Source organism: Sinohyriopsis cumingii, chromosome 1, assembly GCF_028554795.1.
Source record: "Sinohyriopsis cumingii isolate HCF-2022 chromosome 1, ASM2855479v2, whole genome shotgun sequence".
Classification (NCBI taxonomy): domain Eukaryota; kingdom Metazoa; phylum Mollusca; class Bivalvia; order Unionida; family Unionidae; genus Sinohyriopsis; species Sinohyriopsis cumingii.
The window spans coordinates 54,843,678-54,871,045 of record NC_142961.1 but is presented as its reverse complement, the minus strand read 5'-3'; the positions used below and the strand labels follow the sequence as shown (position 1 = coordinate 54,871,045).

At 32.7% G+C, this 27,368-nt stretch overlaps 1 protein-coding gene across 1 annotated transcript in view; it reads right to left on the bottom strand.

The window, feature by feature from the left end:
• LOC149806893 (uncharacterized) overlaps positions 1–27,368 on the bottom strand; it is a 248,378-nt gene that overhangs the window by 104,711 nt on the left and 116,299 nt on the right. Inside the window, exons 19-24 of the mRNA XM_089959232.1 lie at positions 25,090–25,275; positions 19,258–19,482; positions 17,142–17,236; positions 12,692–12,897; positions 7,258–7,436; positions 1,454–1,620 (exon numbers count right to left, since the gene is read on the bottom strand). Of these exons, the coding sequence (XP_089815358.1) occupies positions 1,454–1,620; positions 7,258–7,436; positions 12,692–12,897; positions 17,142–17,236; positions 19,258–19,482; positions 25,090–25,275 (1,058 nt within the window). The remainder of the gene's footprint in view (positions 1–1,453; positions 1,621–7,257; positions 7,437–12,691; positions 12,898–17,141; positions 17,237–19,257; positions 19,483–25,089; positions 25,276–27,368) is intronic.

The window sequence follows — 27,368 nt, the reverse complement described above, 5'->3', positions numbered from 1 at the left end:
AGGGGCTGACACCCTACTGTCTGATTTTCAATACCACTTTTTCTTTTTAATTGCTGATTGTTGAAAACATCTCTGATATTTTTGAGCAGTCAGATTTTCATATTAGCTACTGCTGCAGCCATACCTGACATAAGATTGGCACCATTTTCATTTGGGACAAACTAGGCACCATTAGAAGACTATATTTTTGAAGTCAGATGGGTACCATTTTTATTCAGGACCAACTATATATCATAATAGTTCTCTTGTGGAAACCTCATGTCAGTACAAGTTTCCACTTACTAATAGGACGAATAACATTAACAAGATTTTCAAGATGGTTTCCATGGTGGCCATACTGGATGTCAGATCGGCACCATTTTCATCTGCTACCAACAATAAACATCATAATAAATCTTTTGGTGAGAACACACATGACATTTCATCTGGGAGGAGTAGCAAAAAGATTCTTATTATCTGATTGACACAATGTTTATTTTAGACCAACTGCTGTGGTGGCCATATTGGATGTCTGAGCAGCATCATTTACACTTAGGACCAACTACACCTTGGGGGGTAAAATTTCATGGCAATCCTCTGAGTAGTTTAGGAGGAGCAGCGATAACAAACTTATGTTTATGGATGGATGAATGTAGGGATTTTAGGCAATAGACCATCCCATAAGCTTTTCTAGTCTACGACCAGTAGATCTAAAAAATGTAACTAACTAGCATATCAAAACAGCAAAAAGGCATCATTATATATATATACTCATGTCATGCATTATTTTATCAACTCAGTTTTATCAGATTTTATTTATTTATTCATACATTAATGGTTTTATGTAAATAAAAAAAATCTGAATTTAAAAAGTCGTTTAGTTAATTAAGTATCTCTGGAGAAAATTAAAGGAGTTTTTCTACAAATTCTGGAACTTTTCAATCATAAAACCATCTCTCAAAACAAAATTTAGGATTTTCCAAGGCAGCTTAAAATTCAGGTTTTTTGTAAGGATGTAGAAAATCATTATTCTCAACCACAAGATTGTTACAAATACTGTGTAGTATGTCAATCTCCTTCTAACCCTAATCTGATCACATAAAGACCAATCTCTGTGTTCAAACAACACGTCTGTACAAAAGCTTTGTATGGCTGTAAAAAGAACTTCTTTCACTTAATTAGTGATAAGCCTCAGAAAAATCAAAATTCACTTTATATGTTTTCAATAGAAATTAGTACCTTTAAATCCATTGTAAAGATGTAAAATCTTCACTCAACAATTCTAGGTCTTTTTTAACATTTTTGTTACCAGGAAATTCCAGAAAGTCTCAATCTAAAGAAAAAAATGATTTTTTTCTGTCAAAGATGTGCAGATATCCTTCAAAAAAGTCTTAATTTACAGATAAAATGATTTTTTCTGTCAAACATGTGCAGATATCCTCAAATTTACCTCTCAGTGACAGGTTAATTTTACCTGGATATGTAAGCTGAAATATATCCACATTTCTCCACAAAATTGGATCCCATGATATATATTTCATATCAATATCCACAAAAAAGTCCACTTTGGTGATGTCCCCATTCTGGGATGCTAAGTCTGGATTCATATGAAGCTGATACATTACAGGATGGTCCTTAGAACTGAAAAAAATTAACAGAAAATATTACTTACATGGTAATCAATATAATGCAACCTATTAATAAACAAAACCTAATCAACAGAAAATATTACTCACATGGTAATCAATATAATGCAACCTATTAATAAAAACAAAACCTAATCAACAGAAAATATTACTCACATGGTAATCAATATAATGCAACCTATTAATAAACAAAACCTAATCAACAGAAAATATCATTCACATGGTCTTATGGTTATCTATATTATGTGTACTATCATTCATTATTATAGTTAGTAAAGGTTTTTTAATTAATAATATTTTAAATACTACTATTCTTTATGAATGGGTTTGTACTGTAAGATCAGTCATGTATCAATATAAGTTGCTAGGTTGAGATGTACCGTAACTCAAGTAAATATCATGTGATGTGAATGGGAAGTCATGAGTTTTTTAAAAAGAATAGATTGACTTAATTTTTTATTAGCTAGCGTAACCCATGTGACCCTTGTTTACCAGCTTGTTTACCAGTTTGATATGCAATGTAAATGAATCATTGGAATATCTTTATTTTGCAGTAATTATGACTTAGCATTCTTTGCGAGAGAATTAGTGGATGTGAATTAAGCATTCTTAGCAGTCTTGGTCTCAGTAGTTTCAGTCTTGGAAGATTTATATTGAGAGGATTGATTCATTTATTTAATTTAATCATTTGTTGAAATCATAGTGTTATAACACTTATTTAAAATATTTAAGACTATATTTATATTTATTATGAATGTATTTAAGGACGTTTGGATTTATAGCTGTATGGAATTACTGTAAATTCATTTAAAGAATATTTGAATTTATAGCTGTCATGGGATTACTGTGAATTTATTTAAAGACATTTTGGGATTATAAGTCATTCTTCTGTATTGTTGATACATCAGTACAATACAGACTATCGGTTGGAATACATTTGGAACTCATTCAAACTACTTGAAACTTTTGGAATTAATAGAATATTTTGGACTTTAGGAATTAATTCACCACAGTGTAAATTATTTTTAATTCTTTCACTTTGCATTTTTGGGAAAAAATAATATTTTTCAACTACACAAAACTTACTGTTTTTCCATTTTCTTGTTACTTATTTTAAATTCATAGATTTGTAACACATGGCAAACAATACAATGCATCCTCACTATAAACAGCACCTAATCAACAGAAAATATCACTCACAAGGTATACAACAAATATGAGGCAACCTGTATATAAAGGACACCTAAAGAAAACATTTTGTCCTTTTGTAGAAGGTGTCTTTTATAAAGAGGCAAAACATGTAAGCAAAATTAGGAATCAAGGTTTTAAATACTGTCCTTCATGGTTAGATGTCCTATACAGTATATGAAGGTTTCTATTAAAGGCAGGTTTCAATGTATTTCTTATTGTTGTACATGCAGGATTGCCCACTCTACTAATGTTAAATTGGAATGCTAGTTTCAAAATATTGGAATCTAAACATAAAAACAGGAATTTTTCAAACTTTAATCCAATAATCTAATTTTAGTATTAAACATTACTCCCTCAAAGTGCTTTTTGGTTGACACATGCTTCCTAAAGTCATTTTAAACCAGCATGTGAAACATGGAAGTCCACAGAGAAAAGACTGCAAACTAAAGGCATGCATCCATCTTATGAAATAATGCCTTGAGTATTCTGTGTGGAACTTTTGTAGCACACATCGTCTTTTCAAGCCAGATCTCTTCATTGGCAGTTTTAATTTTGACATCTTACTTTAACATTCTCAAATGAATTTGAGCAGAAAGCTGATGTGATTGCTGATTGGTCAGTATTAAGTTGCTTGTGAAACAAGTGCTTAATAAGTACTTGTCTTTCACAAGAATTACCCTCAGACATTACAGGCATTTCAGTGAACCAGTTACATCAGTGTTCAAGTTGCAGCCTCCCTACAAACAATTCTCTCTAACCCGAGAATGAGAACCTAACAAAAGTTATCTTAACATATTAACCCCAAACAACGAGTCAACGTGGCAGGAGGTAGTAGCACATTAACCCCTAGCGATGAGTTAACATGGCAGGAGGTAGTAGCCTACTGCCAAGCTCTGTAGTATCATGGTCATGCATGATACACTAAAGTGGGTGGTATTATAGAAAGGTAGACAGATGTAGCTCTACAATGATACCAAATAATTTGGAATATCTAGTTGCACTACAAAATACAGATAAAAATAACTCATTTTTTGGACCTGATTTTTTTCTACCCAAAATTCGTCCATGGTCGGAATCTGATTTTGTGTCCGGATTTTAGACTTTTTGGTCTCAGTTCTAAGGCAAACCAGTATGAACTGCAAACAGACAGAAGAACTTTTCCAAAAAGTAGGATAAGACAGGCATTTGGTATAAAGAGTTTTCTCAATACAAAAATAATATCTCTGTTTAGCAAAAAAAAAAAAAAGAACTCCAACTTTTACCCTTCTGCTCATGTGCGAGCCAAATAGCCAATGAAAAATGATGTTTCTAACACAACTAGGCAGCATGTTATTGAAAAATCACCTGGGATTTGGTGTTTTTGGATCTATTCAGAACTAGCTTTCAAAATGTGTTTCCTACTTGATTTTCAGGCGAAAATGACAAAAATCTCCAGGGGTTAATGTGTTAATGAAATTATCTGAGGTTAAAAATAAGAAATGTTCCATCTAACTGGAATGGTTGGCATCTTTGATGCATGTCTAGATAATGCTGATCTTGTAATAATGGTTAAATTAAAAAAATTATTTCACTTTCTGTAACCATAACTCAACATCTATAGGAAAATATCAATGGAGAAGCAATTAGTTAAGTACATTAAATTATGATTAGCTATTTAAAAGTCTATGGTCTTTAACTAAATAATACCAAATAGTGAAAAATGACAAAATTTTGTATAAACCAACAAATAATTTATTCACATTGAATACAAAGTGAAAATTTAAAATGAATTTACATTAATGTTATTTAAATCCCCAAAAGTTTGAATTTTTTTATCTCTAGTCCTAATGAAATAAGGTTCTAATTGATTGATTCTTTGGATTAAAGTGGCATGTTTATGATTGTGCATGTGCTACTGAAATAAAGTTTTAATTAAATTCCAGTGATATTCCACATAAAATCCAATGCTGAAGGTGCTGGTGTGCCTGTAGTTTAAATGTACCAATGTACAAATGCCCTGAAGTGTGACAATGTGCTAACAGTCTTCCAATTAGTCATAATAATACAATCCATGATGTCTTTGTCTGAATTCACTATAATTCCATTTTTTAATTTCTCTCTCCAAGAATATTATTGAGCACATTGTAATTCAAGAGAAAAATTTTAATAAGTAATTCTAACCCAAATCAAATACTGAGTACAATAAATGACTCAGCTTCAAGATGTTACAGCACAAATGAGTAATATCTAGATAAACAAGATTATACAAGCCCTCTTAACTTGACCTGGGTCACAATTAGCATTTTCTAAATAAATATTACTTAACAGAAACTTCCAATCCATTCTAGAAGATTCTGTTCAAAAATTATAATATAGAATGTGACAAATGTCATGTAAGCTAGGTATTTTGATTGGGGGGTTTCCAATAACCATGACCTAGACTCTAAAGTAAATATGATTACTTCTATTGATAATGACCCTAATATTAAACCGATACCCCAATAGAAAATATTAGCTATGTATTATTGTTTACCAAAATAAAAGTTATCGATCAGGTACAACATGAACTTGATTTTGAACAAGGTCAAGTACAAATTACATTCATAACTTACAGACATAGAGAAAAAAATACCAAATACATATTAAATAGACATAGCCAAAATACTACTACTACTACTACTACTACTACTACCACTACTACTACTACAGTAAAACCTGTTATGAGAGACCGCCCCTTTCTAACAACAAAAAACAGTCTCTCAAGACATGTGGAAATAAGAGGCCCACATTAGATAACCATTTTACTAAGCAGGCTTATGCAGTACATTTGATGCTGATTGATGCCATAGAAATGGTACTTCAGGTTATGGGGTAAATCAAAATTGGCCATAAATCAAAAGTAATTTTTAGCATAGGATACCATAAATTAAGGAAGTTTTGGGGTGCATGATACTTCTCACTTTTCAAGTAATGATTATTTGTGCATAATTATCAAAAATATTAATACATACAATAATTCACTGCTACATACTAGTCACAGTACATGGCACCAGCTATGGCAAAGAAAGAAGCAATGTGGCACAAGTTGAATAGCAATTGTTACCTATTTCATTAGAAATCAACCTAGGTAAAACATCTTAAAACTTAAAATCATGTTGATTTAACTATTTGACCATATTTATACAGATAAAGGCATAATTAATATACATTAATTTGCCTCTTGCTCACAATCACAGTCATCAAAAGATCTTCATGGTTTAAACTCCTTTACCAAGTGTTATAGAAGCTGGATGAGAAATATAGTCTCTAGTCTGTAGATTTAGTGAAGTGTGTTCAGTCAATCAGATGCAGTGTATCTCATTGATAAGCACAGATCTCACTTACTACAGAACTTGTAAATTGACAGTGATAATATATACATATACTTATTTACCAAGACAGAAAAATGAAAATAGAATTTGTTTTCCAGAAATATAACATCCTTAGCCAATCAGATACAAAGTTCAATAATTATGTCCAGATCTTGTTCAGAATCACTCCCTATTGACAGTACAAGACCTTACAAGCTCAGCCAATCAGATGCAAACTTGTGTCATTAAAATGCATAAATTTTACTTATTATTATACTCAGCCAAGACCTTGATGACACGGATCAAATTTGGTCAAAACAATATGAAAAATACAGTCTCTAAGAGGTAAAATTAAGCTTGACCAATCACTTCATAAATATGTACAGGCTCTGCACTTCATAAAAAACTTCTTAAATCTTGACAATATTAGAAATGTATCATGTTTGATTAAAACTGAGCTAGAAATTCAGTTTTAAGATTCTCAGTCAGTTATATGCATGATCATCTCAATACTGAGTGTAATTTATCTTGCTCATGATCCAATACATTATATATCTGGATGATATAAGCCTATTGACCAAGTTTGATAGAACAGTGATTAGAAATAGTCACTAATAGTCAATCAGATGTAAAATTGCATTATTAATATGCATAGATCTTGCTCACAATTATACTCATCAAAGATCTTGGGGATATATGCCTATTCGCCAAACTTTGTCAAAAATGAATCTGTGATGCTGACTCTAAGAGTGGTACCATACTCAGCTAATCACAAGCAAAAATCACCCCATCATCATGCATGGATCCTGTGCATTACTGAACTATAAGCATATATTCTAAGTTTCATCAAAATCATATAAGATCATCCTGTTAAAATGCCTGGATCATGCCCATTCTTGAAGACAAGACTCAGGTTGTAAAGGTTACAACATATGAGAGATCAATGTTACAGACACTACAATATTTTCATCCAAATTTGCCATTTATTTTTATTTTCAGCTTTTTCCTCAAATTTTACCATTCAGGAATGAAAAACTGCCCTTTCCATCACCTTTTCAAAATCTAATTACTTGCTCAAAACCTTGTCAAAAGCACTATACATTGCCACTTACCAATAATAAACACTTGTTTGCTTAATTTTACGATGCATATCTAGGAGTTCAGTTCCTTCTGTCTCATGGGTGTAGACAATATCAAGTGAGAGTCCTGGACTAGTTGCATTGAAATGGGCTTCAATTAGACTATGCTTTCGGTGCTGATTATCATCTGTTGACAAAACTTTGGCATCATACTGAAAAAAAGTTTGTCAATTATAGATAAATTTATTCTAATCAAGATTCACAAATAATAAATTAAATATTTTAATCCTTATACTAGGTACTTTGCTTAATAACACAGATTTGACAAATTTCCTTTTACTACAAGCACATATACAAATCACCAAGTGAGCTTTTATATAAAGATAGGAACTCTCTGGGCTAGTGCGAGGCAATTAGTGCACTGGGCAAAACAGAGATTTGACACACACACACCTCCATCATTAAAATATTTGCTGAAAATAAAGCTTGTAAGAAATTGATGAAAGTTGTTTCAATTAAAATGATTTTCATATGAAAAAAAACCCCAAAGGTTTTGTTTCATTTTAGCTCCATTGTCTGTTTGTAGCCCCCAATTTCTTCTCTGATTTTTGCCGCTCTGAAAATGGCTCCCATTGCAATCACACTGCATGCACTTAGCTTGCACCAACCCTGGGAATTCTACTCTATTTAACATGATTGCAATTAAGACATACTTTCATTTAATATGAACAAAAGTTTTAATCCCTGAAATTGCAATTATAGTAACTATCATGCCAACATGCTGACAATCCTTGTAAACAATGTCAATTATGCCAACCCTCTTTCATGAGAAGTACATGGAAGCCCACCCATATGAAATTTTTTACATGGACTGGATATGGAATCCATACATACTTTTACAGAAATATCAATATAGACATTTTTATTCTATACCTGAACTACTGTTATGGATTTCAGTGTATCCATATGGAAATGTTATGGATTCCTTAAATACTTCTTATGGAAAATCTCATGAAATATGCAAATTCGTCCATGAGATCTGTAGATTGTCCTTATGGAATAAAATTAAAATTCCATGTGGAATTTGGTGATAATCCATGTGGAATTTGTAAATAGTTCATATGGGATATAATTAAAATTCCTTATGGAATTTGTAAATAGTTCATATGGAATGTGGCAATAGACCATATGGAATTTGTAAATAGTCCATATGGAATTTATTAATAGTCCATATGGAATGTGGCAATAGACAATATGGAATTTGTGAATAGTTCATATGGAATTTGTAAATAGTTCATATGGAATGTGGCAATAGACCATATGGAATTTGTAAATAGTCCATATGGAATTTATTAATAGTCCATATGGAATGTGGCAATAGACAATATGGAATTTGTGAATAGTTCATATGGAATTTGTAAATAGTTTATATGGAATGTGGCAATAGACCATATGGAATTTGTAAATAGTCCATATGGAATTTATTAATAGTCCATATGGAATGTGGCAATAGACCATATGGAATTTGTGAATAGTTCATATGGAATTTGTAAATAGTTTATATGGAATGTGGCAATAGAGCATATGGAATTTGGCAATAGACAATATGGAATAATTAGCAATGCTCCACTCCATATGGAAAAGTACATATCTTTACCTTTTTCACCACATTTAGCATTAAATAATGAAATCCAAATAAAGAATAAATTTGCAAATGCTTCTGAAACATTTATTTATTATATATGTTTATTATGGTCAATTTCCTTCCTCAGTGAGATTTTTTAAATGATGATTTCATAAAAATCATAAATGAATTTATTTTTTTAAATTATAGTTCTAAAATCTGTTTCAGAAGCTATTTTATCATATTCCACAACTTAAAGCCTGTATGAGTGAAAATCACAGGCTCTGAGAAACCTTGGAATGACAGTATTGTATGTACAATCACCTTCATCCACTCCTTCAGTTAGCCACTACAACTTAAGTTTCACATAAAAAGCATGCAGCATGGGGTCCATGATTTAACTCACATGTACATTCACAGTTGATAATATTCAGTGTATATAATATTAAAAGTTTAAAAATGAATAAAAATTATTTATTTCTGCTTTCAACTGCATTGGTCAAATGGGCCTTTTGAGTAGACTATGACAATTGTAGAATCTATGGTCATAAGCTAAATGTAAACTTATAAGTAAAGCAAAAAATAAAGGGCACTATGACCTTCTTTCATTGTAAGGGTGTTGTACTAACAATTATCATGATTCAAACATAAACAGCACTCGATAATTGAACTTTACACACACAAATAGTTCAACATAGTCACTTAAGCATTAAATATTGGCCACACAGACTTCTTTCTCAAATAAGCATGTTTTTCCGATTAAGTTGAATCCTGTCACCAAAAGTTTCATGCTTCAAGGAAGGATATTATACATACAGCATGCTAAAATCTCATATGGCCATGAGGAAAAAGGCATGAAATTAACTAAAGCAAGTAAAAGCTAAAGAGCTTTTATTCTTGTAAAGGTGTGGTACTAATAGAGATGCACATTACCATCAATTTCATATCTCTAGCATGAACAGTGCCTGAAAAATTAACATAATGTACAAAATTAAACCATGTTTAACTTAGTGAAGCACAAAATATAGGCCATAGTGGCTTACTATTGAAATAGTAGTAATTGTAAAGATGCATCCCCTCTCCAAGTTTCATGATTCCAGATAGGATATGTACATAACAGGCAAAACACATCCCTCACCTCAACCTACAACATTTTTAATGTAGGGGCACAGTAACCTCTTTTTATACAGGTGTAGTATGAAAAGAGATGCAATCAGTTGTCTCATTTTTCATTTAATCATAAACAGTTAAAACAAAAAATTGAACCCAAGTCAGTAAAACATGAAATGTGAATCAGTGACCTACTTTTGTGATAAGGGTGTAATACTCAACAAGTTCCATCCCCAACATCAAGTTTCATGTTTCCAATTAGTTTAAAGATTCCAGTTATAACAACATGAATACAGAATCCACAAAATCCATGTGGTCTAAATGCAAAATATTAACCTAAACCAGTAAAATATGAAATATAGGTCACAGTGACCTTCTTTTGCTCTACATGTGTGGTATTCATACAGATGCATAAAATCATTTGGTTTGCTCATCCTAGCATGTACAGTACTGAAAATATAAAAATTAAAAAACAAAATTCAGTCATGGGCAAAATATGGTTCACCATAACATACATCGTGATGATGGCATAGTATCATCAAGATGCATCATCTCTCCCAGTTTAATGACTGTAGGTATAACAATATGTATACAGGCTGCTATTTGGTCATAAGCTAGACATCCATGCACCATTGTCTAAGCCAGTAAAATGTGAAATGTTGGCCACAGTGATACTGATTTGTTGTAAGGTTGTGGCACTAACAGAGAAGCATGATTAAAGCATGAACAGTGCTTAAGAAATATGCTTAAAGCACAACACAAAACTGAACAAAAAGTCTGCGAATCAATAAATATAGGTCATAGTGACCTACTTTTATTATGATGGTTTACTACTCATCAAGATGAATAATCTCACCAAATTTCATTACTGCAGGTATAACAGTATGCATACATGGCTTAAAAAAAAACACATTCATACAGGGTTTTAAAAAAGCTTATTCAATCATGTACCAAACACAAAAATTTAACCCAAGCCAATAAAATGTGAAATGCAAGTAACACTGAACATCTCTTGTTGTAAGGATGTGGCCCCTGTGGTGATAAATGTGCAAAACCACCTGTCAACATATGATAGAGACAAGTTCATATTTTAGCACAGCAACTAGTGAAAAACTGAACATACATGGTTCGAACAAAATGTACAAAACAGAGAATGTAATTCATATGTAAGACCTGTAGCCTTCAGTATGTAGGAGAAACTGAAAACCTACACAAAAGGATCAGCCTTCATAGATCTGATTGGATGACAAAGAAGCTATACAGATGTCCAGTCGCAGAACACTTCTCCTCCCATGGTCACTCTTCCAGTGACATAACGCTTATCACGATTGCTCACAACCCCAACTGGAGCTCCAAAACCAGGAAAGAAAATGAATCTTACTGGATACAACACCTTAGAAGTTCATTGAAACCAAGTGGTTAAAACCAAGAAGACTAGAAAAAGACAGCCATACACAAATACAATCATCTTTTGCAGCTGACATATTTTGCTTTAACAATTCTCTAAATTTGCTTTTTAGTCACCTAATAACCTATAATTACTACTACAATAATGAAATATCTGGGATATAATTTGCACTCATATAAATTTACATAAAATAACATGGCAATTTGGCTCATTGATTTCTAGGTCAGTATCAAATATTTTTCAGCAACTGTATTAAGCTGAAGTAAACAAGTTGAAACATAACAATATTCAAGCTTTTATTCCTTTGGAAATAGTATTGAAAAGTTTTGTAACCTCAATGGTTTTTCTGGGTTATTTTTGTTTCTCTTGTCTGTTTTGAATTTGCCTTTGAAAAAGACTCATTTAAGTGTTCAGGCTTAAGTTAGATACTAGTTTTGCATTGTTCACTATCAGTTTATTGCATTTATAATAATCAATCCCTGACACATGTGATCCCTTGTTGGATCCAGTGCACTTGAAACGACTATTATTTGCCACATGATTTGTATTCTTTATTTAAATGGATAGGTGTTATGAATGAAAACCACTCCAAATTGTTGTCTGGTTGAGATGCAATGAAGCTATATATAAATATATATATATATATTTATATGTGTTTACGTGTGCAGGTGTCACTGGGTAATAAAATAACTCTTATCTCCTTTGAGCTAAAACAAAACAACACATGGAACTTCAAAAGCCTTTCCTTAAGTCATAAGCATCCTGATGTCAATTATGTGTTGAGTGCACTCCTATGGAATAGGCATATCCCACATGCTTTTCTCACATGGGCAATTATGTGTTGAGTGCACTCCTATGGAATGGGCATATCCCATATGCCTTTCTCACATGGGCAATTATGTGTTGAGTGCACTCCTATGGAATGGGCATATCCCATGTGCCTTTCTCACATGGGCAATTATGTGTTGAGTTCACTCCTATGGAATGGGTATATCCCACATGCCTTTCTCACATGGGCAATTATGTGTTGAGTGCACTCCTATGGAATGGGCATATCCCACATGCCTTTCTCACATGGGCAATTATGTGTTGAGTGCACTCCTATGGAATTGGCATATCCCATATGCCTTTCTCACATGGGCAAACTGTATGACACACATCATGTATGAAAATTAGAAATATTTTTCTTCCAATTTTTATCAGTTTAATAATGATTATCATGTCATCACTGTTGTCTTTGCTGACATATTTATTGTTATTATAAACATTATCATGATCATCACCATCATCATTCTCAACGTACACAAAAATGTGTAACAACATACCTGTAGAGTAATACCATAAAGAAGGTTAGACTGCACAGTACAATTTGCTGATAGTAGACTGAATATCAATTGACTTCTGTGATATTTTCTCCGGAAATCAGCATAAGCAGAAAGTGATAACTCTGGACTGATGGTTGCCACAGAAATATCTCGTGTTTTCCTACTAAGATGAATCACACTGACAACATTCCTTTGCAACACTGATCCTGAAATAGGTAAACACCATTACCAACAAATACTTCCACTATTAACTCAAGGCCCTGACCACTCTCATTTGCATGAAAATAAAACATATCAAATTTATTACTTACTCTGACAGTAAAATAACTTCAAAGTTTGAAGAAACCTAATCAATATTGCTTGAGTAATTTGGCTAAAGTTGCTTTATTTTAGTTAGATTTCAATCCAACTTTATGGACATGGTTCCTTGAACTTGTGTTATGCAGCACTATGTAATTATTTACATTGTGTCAACATGAACTTGATTAATATAACATTATGCAGTCACTTACACCATGCATGAACATAAACTTGAGTTATGCAACACTATGTAATCATGTACACCATGCATTAACATGAATTTGATTTATACAACATCATGTCATCATGTACACCATGCATTAACATGAACTTGATTTATACAACACCATGTCATCACGTACACCATGCATTAACATGAACTTGATTTATACAACACCATGTTTTCATGTACACCATGCATTAACATGAATTTGATTTATACAACACCATGTTATCATGTACACCATGCATTAACATGAATTTGATTTATGCAACACCATGTTATCATGTACACCATGCATTAACATGAATTTGATTTATACAACACCATGTCATCATGTACACCATGCATTAACATGAACTTGATTTATACAACACCATGTCATCACGTACACCATGCATTAACATGAACTTGATTTATACAACACCATGTTTTCATGTACACCATGCATTAACATGAATTTGATTTATACAACACCATGTTATCATGTACACCATGCATTAACATGAATTTGATTTATGCAACACCATGTTATCATGTACACCATGCATTAACATGAATTTGATTTATACAACACCATGTCATCATGTACACCATGCATTAACATGAACTTGATTTATACAACACCATGTCATCACGTACACCATGCATTAACATGAACTTGATTTATACAACACCATGTTTTCATGTACACCATGCATTAACATGAATTTGATTTATACAACACCATGTTATCATGTACACCATGCATTAACATGAATTTGATTTATGCAACACCATGTTATCATGTACACCATGCATTAACATGAATTTGATTTATACAACACCATGTCATCATGTACACCATGCATTAACATGAATTTGATTTATACAACACCATGTTATCATGTACACCATGCATTAGCATGAATTTGATTTATACAACACCATGTTATCATGTACACCATGCATTAACATGAATTTGATTTATACAACACCATGTCATCATGTACACCATGCATTAACATGAACTTGATTTATACAACACCATGTCATCATGTACACCATGCATTAACATGAATTTGATTTATACAACACCATGTTATCATGTACACCATGCATCAAAGGGTTGTTAAAAAAGGACAATCATCTAAAGAAATCAATGCACATTTCAGGGGGTAACATTAAATACCAAACTCAAGCCAAATGGAAGTTTCTCAGCATTGTACATTATGTACTATAATTTAATTTAGCACCTTGTCTATAGAAAATGTTAAAAGTCAAACTTGACTAAGATATGACTTATTGAAACTTGTGGGCCATGTTATATCGCAATCTATTTCATCATTCTAAATTAGCAGTTAACAGTTCCAAGTTATAACCCAGGGACAAGACCTAAAATCTGTATATCTGATTTAGTCACATGTCCTTCAGACCTCTATGTGGTTATAATGTGGGGATCTCCAATGTTTTCAAAAGACTTTTCCAATCTTCACCATCAATACTTAAAATTTTTGAATTTTTAAAAATTGTCCCCACCCACCAATATCAAATCAAATTTTAAACCATTCTGTACATTCAAAGCCTACCCCAATAAGATCCCAGTTTCAAGTCTGTGTCTTGAGTAGTATAGCAGATAAACTACTTTACTAACAAACGGAAGGACATACAGATATACAGACATGCTAGAAAACTTTTGAAAACATTTAGTGACAACAAATATATCATTTATTACCTAATTAATGTTGTCAGGTGCATGACATTTTCTAAAGAGGGGTATTTATTAGAGCATAAAAATAAAACTTAAGTTGGTCTTTTGATGTACCCTTATAATGATCACATGGGGGGCTTGCTGCCACCAACTTCAGTCATTGTAAATATCAGCACAGTTAAAATAATCAGTCGGATCAACACATTTTCCTACTCTGCAGCTGGTTGAAGTAGGACTGTTTTGCCTTTGAACTTGCCACTCAACTAGTCTGCCTGTGACTTTTAGACACACAGTACTATAAATTGTATGAAAAAATGGGAAACCAATCTGGAAATGGGTGAACATAAAATGGAGTATATACGGGTTTGGCTGGCCAGGATTGGTTGATAATGTAAGTTATATTTTAGTTAAAAGAATCTTTTGAGAGCTTATCCTAGTTGTAAGTGAAAAAAAAAAGACATTGTTTTATTGATGAAATTTCAGTCCCTTAACAGTCTGAAATTTGGAACACTCATTACTAAAATTAGCACCAGACTCTTTGCTGTGGTATTCATAGCACATGTTTCAAACACATGTAGGTCCAGAAAATGCCATGGCTCATATCCTTTTCTTTACACAGAAGCTTACATCCACGTTTCATCTAACTGATAAATATACATAGCTGCCAACCTTCCAGGCTCACAATTAGTGAAAATAAGGATAAAAATCATGAATTTGAACATGAATTAGTGAAAAATACCATGACAATAACTCCATCCACTCTGACCATCAATACTACACTATATCAAGATTGCAATATGAAACTAAAACACTACATATACATGTATGTAGAAATATTTATTTATCAAGACATGATACTGTGTCAGACTTGAACTTCCTCAACTGCTTGATCGTAAATTTGTTTTCTAAACAGTTCAGACTTCTTGCCTGCTGGTTGATCTTGGTGACTAAAATTGCTGACAAATTTTCTGCAGCTAGAGAAAATAGTCTTTCACTGTCACTGTTGCTGTGAGGAATGCACAGGAGCTGCAGCACTTTTGGTTCTTCCACAGGAAAATTTGGAAGCGATTTTCAAGTCCGGGAACATTTATCGGAACAAATGTTTAACATGGTCTCCAGCTGATAAAGGTAGATTGTGTTCGACAAGAAGACTCACAAATAATGCTTCAGCATTGGTAGCTTGCAGGTCTTCCGCTGATAGCTTAAAATATTCCAGAGCTGAAATCTGCGAATTCTTAATTTTCCCAACTTCTACGTGTTTTTTGCAACCGATGTGCTTCCTCACATCGTCTCTGCGATGGCACACTGAGTGCAAAAAGCATGATGAATATCAATATTTAATGGCAGAATGCACAGCCAATTTTTGATATATTCCAAATTAAACTTCACTTTTTGAGCAATACATTTCTTTTTCCTTGGTGGTGAAGACATTTTCAAGATCTTACATGTGATGCTGAATGGTAACTCAAATCAGTTAGGCGCCAGTTTCTCTCAAAAGCATTTGTAAAACTACTCTTATACATATAGATTAAAATAGGCTAAAATGCTTGCTACCAGGCAAACTGTACCAATCGGCTGTAGATCTACTAATATCACGACCAGCAGTACCAGACCGTTTCAGCAACTACGAATATCACAACTAGCACTTAACGGGAATTCGGTTATTGAAGATTTAAAATAATTGAGAATTGGAGAATTGGTGAATTTTTGGCTTGCGGCATGAATCTGTGAATTGCTGAAAAAGTCATGAAATTCACGCCAAATTCATGAAGATTGGCAGCTATTAATATAAGTTTGATCATGAGCACTCAGAAATTTAAAGTTATTGAATTTATAATATCATGGTGTTTGCATAGGTTTACTAGGGAACTGAATTAGTACCATGAGTCCTATAGTTAATTTATACATTGATATATATGTTGTAACTGTGTGATCAACTGAGACTGCAGCAGATATGAAGCAGAAGGCTAACTGAAAAGCATAAGCCGTACACTGCAGCTTTTAAATTTTCTGTTTTAAAAAAGGCAGGGGCATTAATTAAGGATATATACTATCAGAAGCTATCACAAAATAGAAATTACTTAAATCCTGTGAGCTGGTTAAATGAATATATTTAAGCTATGTGAATTGTGGATAATGTTTAAGAAAGAGAATACAAAATAGCTGTGAATGCTCAGAATATGTGTATGAAGAAAGATAGGTGGTACGATGGATAAATGTACTGAAAAAATACTGAATACCTGGTGCCACAAAATTGATAGCAAGTTTATCAGTCCATTCTGATTTTTCCTGGGCAGGGGTGTAAACCAGGATCCAGTTATAATTCACAAGAATGCTAGAAAACACAAGAAATCGAAGACAACACCAACCTTATAAAATGACAGTATTATTTACTGATGTATCTTACAGTGAGTGAGAAAGGCATTATTCACAAGCAAACAGAAGTTAACATGTCAGCACTGTTACATTAAACTGGAAATCTTAATCTATGTTTACTGGCTATCAAATTTCTTTTCATTTTCTGTAATTGTCTAAGCAATATGAAGATATTCCAAAAGCTGAAGAGTAAATACTTAAATTGTAAACTATGGTACATTAAAATCTGTTTTGAAAAACAACCCCTTCCAGCAAAAATTCTTGGTCTCTTAAAACAGGTGGTATACACATTACAGGTCACAACACTATATAATCAATCTGGTCTCTTAAGATGGATGGTCTCAAGACAGGTGGTCTCTAAAGATGGGTGGTCTTGCATAGCAGTTTCTACAAATGTTTATCTGTATTGTCATCATCATTTCAGGCAATGTTAGTGTAAATAGTTTCATCATCATTATCATCATCATCATCACAATAATCTTCAGCAATACAATAGGTCCTGATAAATGCCTCTAAGAGCACTAAGAGTCACTGAGTGCTACAATGGGACACAAATGCTCTTGGTAGTTCATAGCAGTGTCTACCAGGACCAATAGAATCAGACAAGTGGTCTCTCAAAAAGCAGGCCAATTTTCAAGGTCAAAATTCAAGAGGTTAATAATTACTGTACAAGCATTTTACTTTTGATTTATAGTTCCTATCAAAACAATAGATGAATTAATCTCAAAATAATTGTGAATAGAAATAAAAATATATGTATGTCATGAAATATTCACATTTATATTTATGAAGATGTCAATATATATGTGATCAGTTGCAGTAAGGGCTAGAGTGGTTCTGATCAGGACTTGGGAAAATCACAGGGGTTTGCATTGTTGCTTACAATTTACCTAAGAATAATACATGTACAGAATTAATTCAGAAAAAGAATTTATTTAAAGACAAAAGCTAAAGGTTTAATTCAAAAATTGAAAATGGATTAGCCTAACTCAACAAACAGAAAATGTAACAAATGAACTACAGTGAACAGACGACTAGATCACTGTGTGTACCACTTTTGGCTTGGTGTGTATATTTTAACAACTGTAACATCAGTAAAGCAACAAACAAAACGAATCTGGAATGAATATAATTAAATCATCTAAAAACACTCTTAACTTACTAAGAGGCAAAGATCTCATTTAGCCCAGGAACCATGTATTAATTTCATAGTATCTGGCAAACAATGTAGTCAACATACTACAATAAAAGCCTGCTGAGAAAAACTGTCATCATGACATAATTAGCTTTTGGAATGTTTCACAACTGATAAAGAACCAATATGAACCTCTGAACTAATTATGTATGCACAAGACTGCTTCCTTTGAAGAAGAATAGCTAATCTTAATAGGGATTTACATGACATCAGCAATACAATGGCATCAGTGATGCATACTTTAGTCTGGTTTAGTGTCTATTACACAGTAACTTAATCTAGAGAAATCTGATTAAAATATGTAGGTTTTATGAAGACTAGTACCAAGACTCAACTTTTTCATTTCATTACATACATTTGTTTTGTATACTCAGAGTTTTGAATAATCTTCACTCTTCCTCAGTGACAGTATTTACTAATGATTTAATAAAGGTCAATAGTGCCTAGTTTCTGTGATCTTGTCATTCATGTATTTTACTACAAAATTTTGGTTTTTGGTAAAGTTTAGTATGTGCTTCCTCATAAGTGTGCTTTTATACAATAAAATCAATCCTTTCATAATCATTTTTTATCATAAATGACAAGTGATTGCTCATAGTAATGCTAAAATCAGGTTTTATTGTGTGATTCTAATCATCAACAGATGCTGATTTTACTTTACAAATCAAAGTTTGTTTCATAAGGATCTTGCATTAAAACAAATATTATAGAAGTTACGGGTTGGTATCAATTAACATTATTGTAATACAGTTTCAATGTTGCTGTTGTTGTTCTTGAAAATATACCTGTCTTTTTTCATCATGAGCACTTTCATCTCAAAAGGTCCTGACAAGGGGAAATAACCATGTCTTTCAGAGTTTCTGACATTGGGATATACAAAATGAAAGCAGAGTAATTTCCCTGTCAACATCTCAAATATCTGACCAGTGCAATGATCTACAGTGTTTTCAAACTGGGAATCTCCAGCAATGGTCTCCTGCTCATCTCCATGCAAGAGAACCAATTCACCCCTGTCAAAATGCAAAATATAATAAAATCAATTTAAAGACATTTCTGTTTAATAGGAAACTTTCATAAAATCTTGAGGGGAATTTATTTTATATATCTGATCTTTATTTTCACTGTTACCAGTTGCACACTGATTTAAGACACTTAAGTTTGTTCCAATCTATCCATTCTTATTATATATTAGATCAGTTTACTATGTCACAAACATATAAATGTGCATGTTCTCAGATTTTTTAAATATATACCTGTTATATTTTGTCAATAGACATGTACATAATTTTTGTAAGAAAAATTCATACATGATGTCTTCAGAGAAAATAAAACACTTAACTGATGCATATTCATGTATAAATACCACGTGTTTGCAAGAGATATGAGGAACAAATGTCTTTATCAAATTGTCAATTATAGACTCTACAGAAAGTTTTAATTGCATGCAGAATTTACACTGTTCTCAGATATGCTTGACATATTGGTAAAGCTTTGAAGTTCATATTAGTATAATCACTGCATGACAAACACTAACCATGGATGGGTCATAATTGTCAATGACATTATATATATATATACATTTTGGATTATATCATTGTAATACATCAAAACTGATAGCAGATCAACACTATACCAGATTAATGCTACATTAGCACATTCAAGACTGGAATTCATTTGGAATACTCTATACTTATGGACTTGATAAAACATTTAGGACTATTTGGGATTTAATTCACAATACAGTATGTTCTTTTTTAATTTTCATTTTGTATTCTAGGAATTAAATTATTTGTTGAATTTTACTAAACTTTTTGGCTTTCACTCTTCTCTGTTAATTAGTTTAAGACCACAGAGTTGTAAGAGAAGGCTACAAGTGTGAGTTCAGTTTTCTCTTGCCATGACTGTCACCATGAGGCTGGAGGCATGGCTATGATATACAAGACAACATTTATACATGATATGTAACTGTCTGAAACTTCATCACAATAGTTTTAGTACTTCAAAAGTTATGCTTATGACAAGGAAATAAGTCACTAAATTATATTTTTCTTGGCGACCTTGAACTTCAAGCTTGGGTGGTATGCAACACAAAATCTATACATGATATATATTTGACAAAAGCTTTATCAAAATATCTTCATTGGTTTAAAAGTCATAATCCAAACAAGGATACAAGGCACTGAAGTACATTTTCACTTGTGACCTTGATCCTGAGTCAGTGGTATGGCTGTAGTAGGCAATACATTTTCTAGTCATGAAATGTACATGAGCAAGTTTCATGAAAATTTCTCTAACCTTTACAAAGTTATGGGCCTAACAAGAAAATTTTGATGCATCGCTGATGGATGCGCAGACTGATGGACAATCCCCTAAAATAATATGACTTAAGATGAGAGCAATGTATAATTATTATTATTTGAATTGGGTGTCTAAAACTGGACATTGATGCACCATAAATGAATATTCATATTTTGTGTTATAATGCTTGACAATATGCCAAACCCATGAATGAATCAATTTATATCCACAGTGTACAAATTAGTGCAGTGGCAATTTATATCCACAGTGTACAAATTAGTGCAGTGGCAATTTATATCCACAGTGTACAAATTAGTGCAGTGGCAATTTATATCCACAGTGTACAAATTAGTGCAGTGAAGACAATCTTCTGCCAGTTTGAGAAGTGTGACAACTGACTGATGAACAAAGAGATGCTACTTAAAATGGAGGCTGTCAAAACAGGCTCATCAACATATAGATTTTAACCAAGTGAAATCTGAATGGATGACAGTGGCAAATAATTACACCTCATAAGGTAAAGATGATGTTATGATATATTTTTATCTTCACTAAATATAGCTGATCATTGTTGTTGTTGTTGAATAAAAGCCATAATAATAATAAATAAATAGGTGTTACTGTTTGGACAGTTTCCATATAGTAGTGATCGTTAACAATATGCAATGCAGTGAGTCCTGCAAGTGCATGTGATGCCCCTTTTTGTGTTAGATTTGTCATGCAGGGCATGTAAGCCTCTGGAGATTTGTCATGCAGGGCATGTAAGCCTCTGGAGATTTGTCATGCAGGGCATGTAAGCCTCTGGAGATTTGTCATGCAGGGCATGTAAGTCTCTGGAGATTTGTCATGCAGGGCATGTAAGCCTCTGGAGATTTGTCATGCATGGCATGTAAGCCTCTGGAGATTTGTCATGCAGGGCATGTAAGCCTCTGGAGGTTACTGACCTATTGGTCTTAATCACCTCAATCCTTTGTCCAGGTCTGTTGACATGAATAAAACTTAATGTGCAGGAAAGATTATTGTTTTTGCTAGACTTACTATGACCTCTGACCTTTAGATCCCAGAATCTGTAGCCTTCTTTATTAAAGTAAGTACAAGCCATCCACAAACTTTGGTCAAAAAGTTTACTCAAGAATAAAGTTAAATCAATATTTGTTAGAGCCATAATGGCGTTGACATTTTAGTCCTAAAATCAATAGACCTCTCCCAAATCTTAAATGCATGCTGTCCACAAACTTTGGTTAAGGTACATGGTCAAGAACTAAAATTATAATACAAAACCAATTTAATACTTCAGTCAGCAACCCTGACCTTTTACCTTTTCATTGGGAATCATGGTATCTCATTCGTAGAGCATTCAACTCATGATCCAAGGGTTACCAGTTCAACATCCACCCAGGCCAGCCCAGGTTGACTGCCTTTGTGTGTTATAGGAAAGGTACTTAGCTCCCATTTCTAAGTGGGCTCAGTGCCGTCAAATACCAACCAACCAACAAATATTAGCCTTTTGACCAAAGAAATAATAGGCTTCCTTCTTACATAGTGTACAAGTCATCCACAAACTTTGATGAAGGTATATGGTCAATATTTCTGAAATTTTTGTACAGAAACCATTTGTGTTTTTTCAATCACAGTGACCTTGTCCTCTGAGCTTATAACACCAAAATCAATGGCTTTCTTCCTTAACCCAAGTGCAAGCCATCCACAAAATTTGCTCCTTGTCTGTGATATAGAACTGATTTATTGTACAAACACCATTTTTATTTTGTCACCAAAATTATAGGCTTCTTTCTTTCTTTTTTTTAAGTTCAAGCCATCGACACAGTTTAATCTGTGATGTAGAACTAATGTTAATTCACAGAAACCAGTTTTTATCCTTTCAGTCAATGTCATCTTGCCCTTTGACATTTTGACCCTCAAAAATATAGGCTTCCTCCTTACCTCAAGCGAGTTGAATCTAGTACATGATGTAACTTATTTTATTGTGCAAAAACAATTTTATTCTTTCAGTCCTTTTGACCTTAGCCTTTAACCTTATAGCCTTGAAATCAATAAGTTATTTTCTTACCCCAAGTGCAAACGATACACAAAGTTTGGTAACTGAACATTACTGTTTGTATCCATCTTTTTTCTTACAACCACAGTTACCTTGATCTTTTGACCCCAAAATTGATATGATTCTTATTAACTGCAAGTGCAAGCCATATATAATGTTTGGTAATTCATAATGGGGACATCTAAAATTACTGCAAAAAAATCCAACTGATAACAGATTGACAGACAACATCATGACATAAAATGCTCTGCCATTCAATGAGCATATAAATACACCTCTCTCTCAATAACATACGCACAATGGGGTCCACAAACCTAGATCACACTATAAGCAAGGTGCAAGTTACCAAGGGAACTCCAAAAATTGAAAAAAATTGCTTTGACGTTGAGATGACCATGGGGGTGGGGGGTGGAAGGGCATTAGGGAACTGGGCTGTTTAATGACTGAACCATCATTGTACAATCACGTCGATAATAATTTTTAATAACGTGCTTTTTCTAATGAAGTTGTTCATTATTCTGCTTAAAAAACATTTATTTTCAAAATGTCCAACATATGAAAGATTATTCCAACTGGTTTCAGCAACCATCACATGTATGTGAAAAATCTGTGTATCACGCCACTGCTTTTTGTTTTCTAGATGAGTCTGGTTCCCGTAGTGGTGTCTAATAGTATCCTGCCAAATCATGAGTCACATTGCAGGGAACTAGACTAACTGTTGATATACCACCAAATAAGATTCCTTTTTTACAAAAACACGCGTCATTTATTTTGTGAGACAATTGTCAACATCGAAACTCAATTTTTTATTGTTCAGTTAGTACAATATTGATGTCGTGATTTCATTGGAAGTAATAATGAAACTTCTTATCATCCTTGAGGATATCTCTAAGTGCCAGTTCAAGAATTCTCTAAAACTTGCTTGCCCACAATGGGCTGTATCTGTGAAATCAAGCTCTTTATTTTACGAAGTATTCATTTTGCTTGGCTGCCTTTTTATCTTTGATCACAGTTATGAAAGAGTCAGTTAATTTAAGATAGTTTATGTTACATACACAATAACATTTATAAGTGTTTGATTGATCAATTGAAGTGAATTCACCCGACATACAATCGGGGTTGCTAGATTTTAAGGTTTTAGGATTTTTATGCCTTCTAACTTTTCTTTTATTCCACCTCCTTTATTTGATTTAAAAGACATAATTAACATGATAATACAAAGGAGGCCAGCTTTTAATTCAGTGCAACAATACAACAAATACTTCTGCAAATCAGTTATCAAAACATGGTCTGCACTTAATTATCCCAGAGATAATGCTCGTGGACATAGCTGTTACAGCAGATTGACGCATTTTACATTTAATTACAAGAGGACACATTGCATTTATGATGATTACACTCAAAAGGAACTAAAAGATAGAACTAGAGCAAAAATTTCATTTTTAAAATTGTACTTATTTATTAAAGTACTGCCTCCACTCGGCGTAAGTGATTTCATTGATCAAAATTTTCTTACTTATCATTAATTGCAGTGTACTAGGAATTTTGTTTGGAAAGAAAATGTAAAAATAGTTGTATAACCTATTTTTAAATTTGATATTTCATAGTGTTGATTAAAATTTCCAGGTCCTATCTACTGTTTTTGATGATAAAACAAGTGATACATCAAAGTTTCCATTACCAATTTTGATCGCAATTTTCTTCAAGTTCAACAAAAAGGGATCAATTTGTTGGGTATTTTCTGGTTTAAAATATGGGACCCATGCCTGACCCCATGTTATAAGTGGGTTTGTGAGTTATAAGGTGTGAGTTATCAAGGGAGTGGTGTACTTCATTATTTTGATATTGCATAGACTTACACCCACAAAAGAATTTAGAAGTGGATGGTTAAACTTTGTGATGATGTACCACCTGAGAAAATATTAAATTTTCTGAATCAATATAAAAAGAAACAAATTACCCTGATCTGAAGATTTTACTTGTTATCTTTTATTTTTCTTTATATAAACTTTGCAAACTTGTAACATCTTTAGAGTTAATTTTTATATTGCTGAACTTCAGGTTTACATTTACTTAGAAGGGTTTATGCTGATTTTTGTACAATTCAATTTTAAATTTTCAAACTTTAACAATGCATGGCAGCAATTGGCCACAATTAACCATTAGGATTGTAAAGCACTAATTCATATATGCAAATACTCATACCCACCCACACAGAGTATTATCCTCAAATAAATTACAGTAGAAAGAAAACTAAAACAACCTGACATGAAGAGGTATGTATTCTTCTGATTTCATGGCAGCAACATTGAGATTAAGACTATGTGATGCATAGGAAAATGTTGTTTCCATGCTAAAGTCCCCAAGGCCTGACATCATCAGCTTCATTCCTGCTGTGTACATGTCCAGGAGCTTTATATCCAGCTGACAAGACAAATGTGAGCTGAACCTGAAATGAAAAATTCACATGGTTCACAACTGTTTTGTTAACCTTACAGCTTGCTAACTGTCACTCTGTCTTCATAATTTAAATGAATACCATTCGTCAAATCATCAGAGAATTCTCCAACAGTGCAAGTTTTCTTTGCTGACCTAATTCATCTTTTTTTTATATTTTGGATTTGGTCAGTTTTTAAGGCATTCAACAAATTGCCTTGTTTAACCCCACATAATTTCTTGTTTCCATTATTTTGTCTAACTGAAATTAGGACATGAAATTGCTTGTTTGGAATTTTTTGTTGAATGAATTATTTAAAGTCAAAATTTAGTGTCTTATATATGGACCCAAACTACATCATGCTCTGTATCAGAGAGGGGCACTTTTCATATGAAATAAGACAATACCAAAATAATTGTTTATAATATGGTGTTACGATTATATAGTCTTAAACTAAGTAACAGAAAAAAGAAAAACCAACAAGTTTAGTAAAATTCAACAAATAATTTATTTCCATAGCATACAAAGTGAAAATTTAGATGGAACTTAGAGTCTTATGAATGAAATCCCATATAATTCTAAAAGTTCTATAATAAGTCCAAAAGTATAGAGTGTTCTGAATGAATTCCAGTCTTGAATGTACTGATGTGTCAGTAGGCTTGAATAAGATTATGTGCTAATAATCTTGATGTATCACAGTGATATAATCCAGAATGTCCATGACCAAATATATATATATATATATATATATATATATATATATATATATATATATATATATATATATATATATATATATATATATATATATATATATATATATATATATATATATATATATATATATATAAGCTATCACTACCTTCTGTCTATGTTATTTTGTATTGATATAACTTCATTATCGAGATTGGTAAGAAATCCATTAATTGAACACGCACTATTTGTAACACTATAATTTGTGCCATCTTTTGTGCAAAGTTATATATCAAATTTGACAAGTGATTATTTACCAGTATTTCACTGGTCATTTGGTTCTACTAAATCTGAAGTAATATTTGTTAAAGGAGTTATGCATTACATTTTGTGTGGGGCAATTAACATAGCCACAATTGCTGATAACAGATGGTGCTTTGCTCTTTCTGCCATGTTACAGCTTTGCAGCAGGTGGAGTACAGCATCCTCTTCTGGTCTGCCAATATATCAACTCCAATCATGTATTTTTTGTACAGTTTATGGAAAATCCAGACTGGTACTTCCTGATATCTTCTATTTTTTAACCCATGCACACCATCTTGTTCCTTGGGTTACAACTTACTGATATACAGTTTTCTTGTCATTCCATACAAATGCTCAGAAATGAGCTTTTGTCAAAACTGTAATTGTTCTTACTTCACTGACTCTAGCATTCCCTTCTTGATTTGCATGACCTGTCCCTAGGCAATATATTTTCTCTTCCCAAAGAGACTCAAAGACTGCTGGACTAGAACAAAAAATTGCTAAGTAATTTTTTCAGTAAAGGCCAATACCCTTTTCAGTTGTATGTCCAGCCTGGCCATCTCGACCCCATGCAGAAATTCTGAACTCATGTATGTAGCCATTGGGTGGGCCAGCATTCATTGGTATCTTGGATCATGATCAAGTATGAACTAATATCTAAAATGATGTTTCTGCTATGGTGATCACATAAAATGATTTTGACATAAAACAGAGACTTTCTTACTAAATATCATGCATTATAGACTAAGAATTTTCCAAGACATTTTGAAATACTGCACTGAGGCAACAGCTGTTACATTATTTACAATTTTGTCATAAAGGTTTAAATATCAAGGTTGGATAAGAACCAATTTTGGCCCCAAATATGAGACATATTTAAGTTAATAAAAATGCATTGGTTATGGTTACACCACCATCACTATGTGAACTTAACATGTACATATGATATAGTGAAACATGGTGAAATAAGCATTTAAATGTGTTCCAAAATGGCACCCAAAACCTAAATTATGTCATATATCTGTATCTTCAAAGACCTCAAAGAACAACCAGTGCAATCAAGAATGTTTATTTTAATACAAAAGACAATTATTTTAAAGCCATCTAAC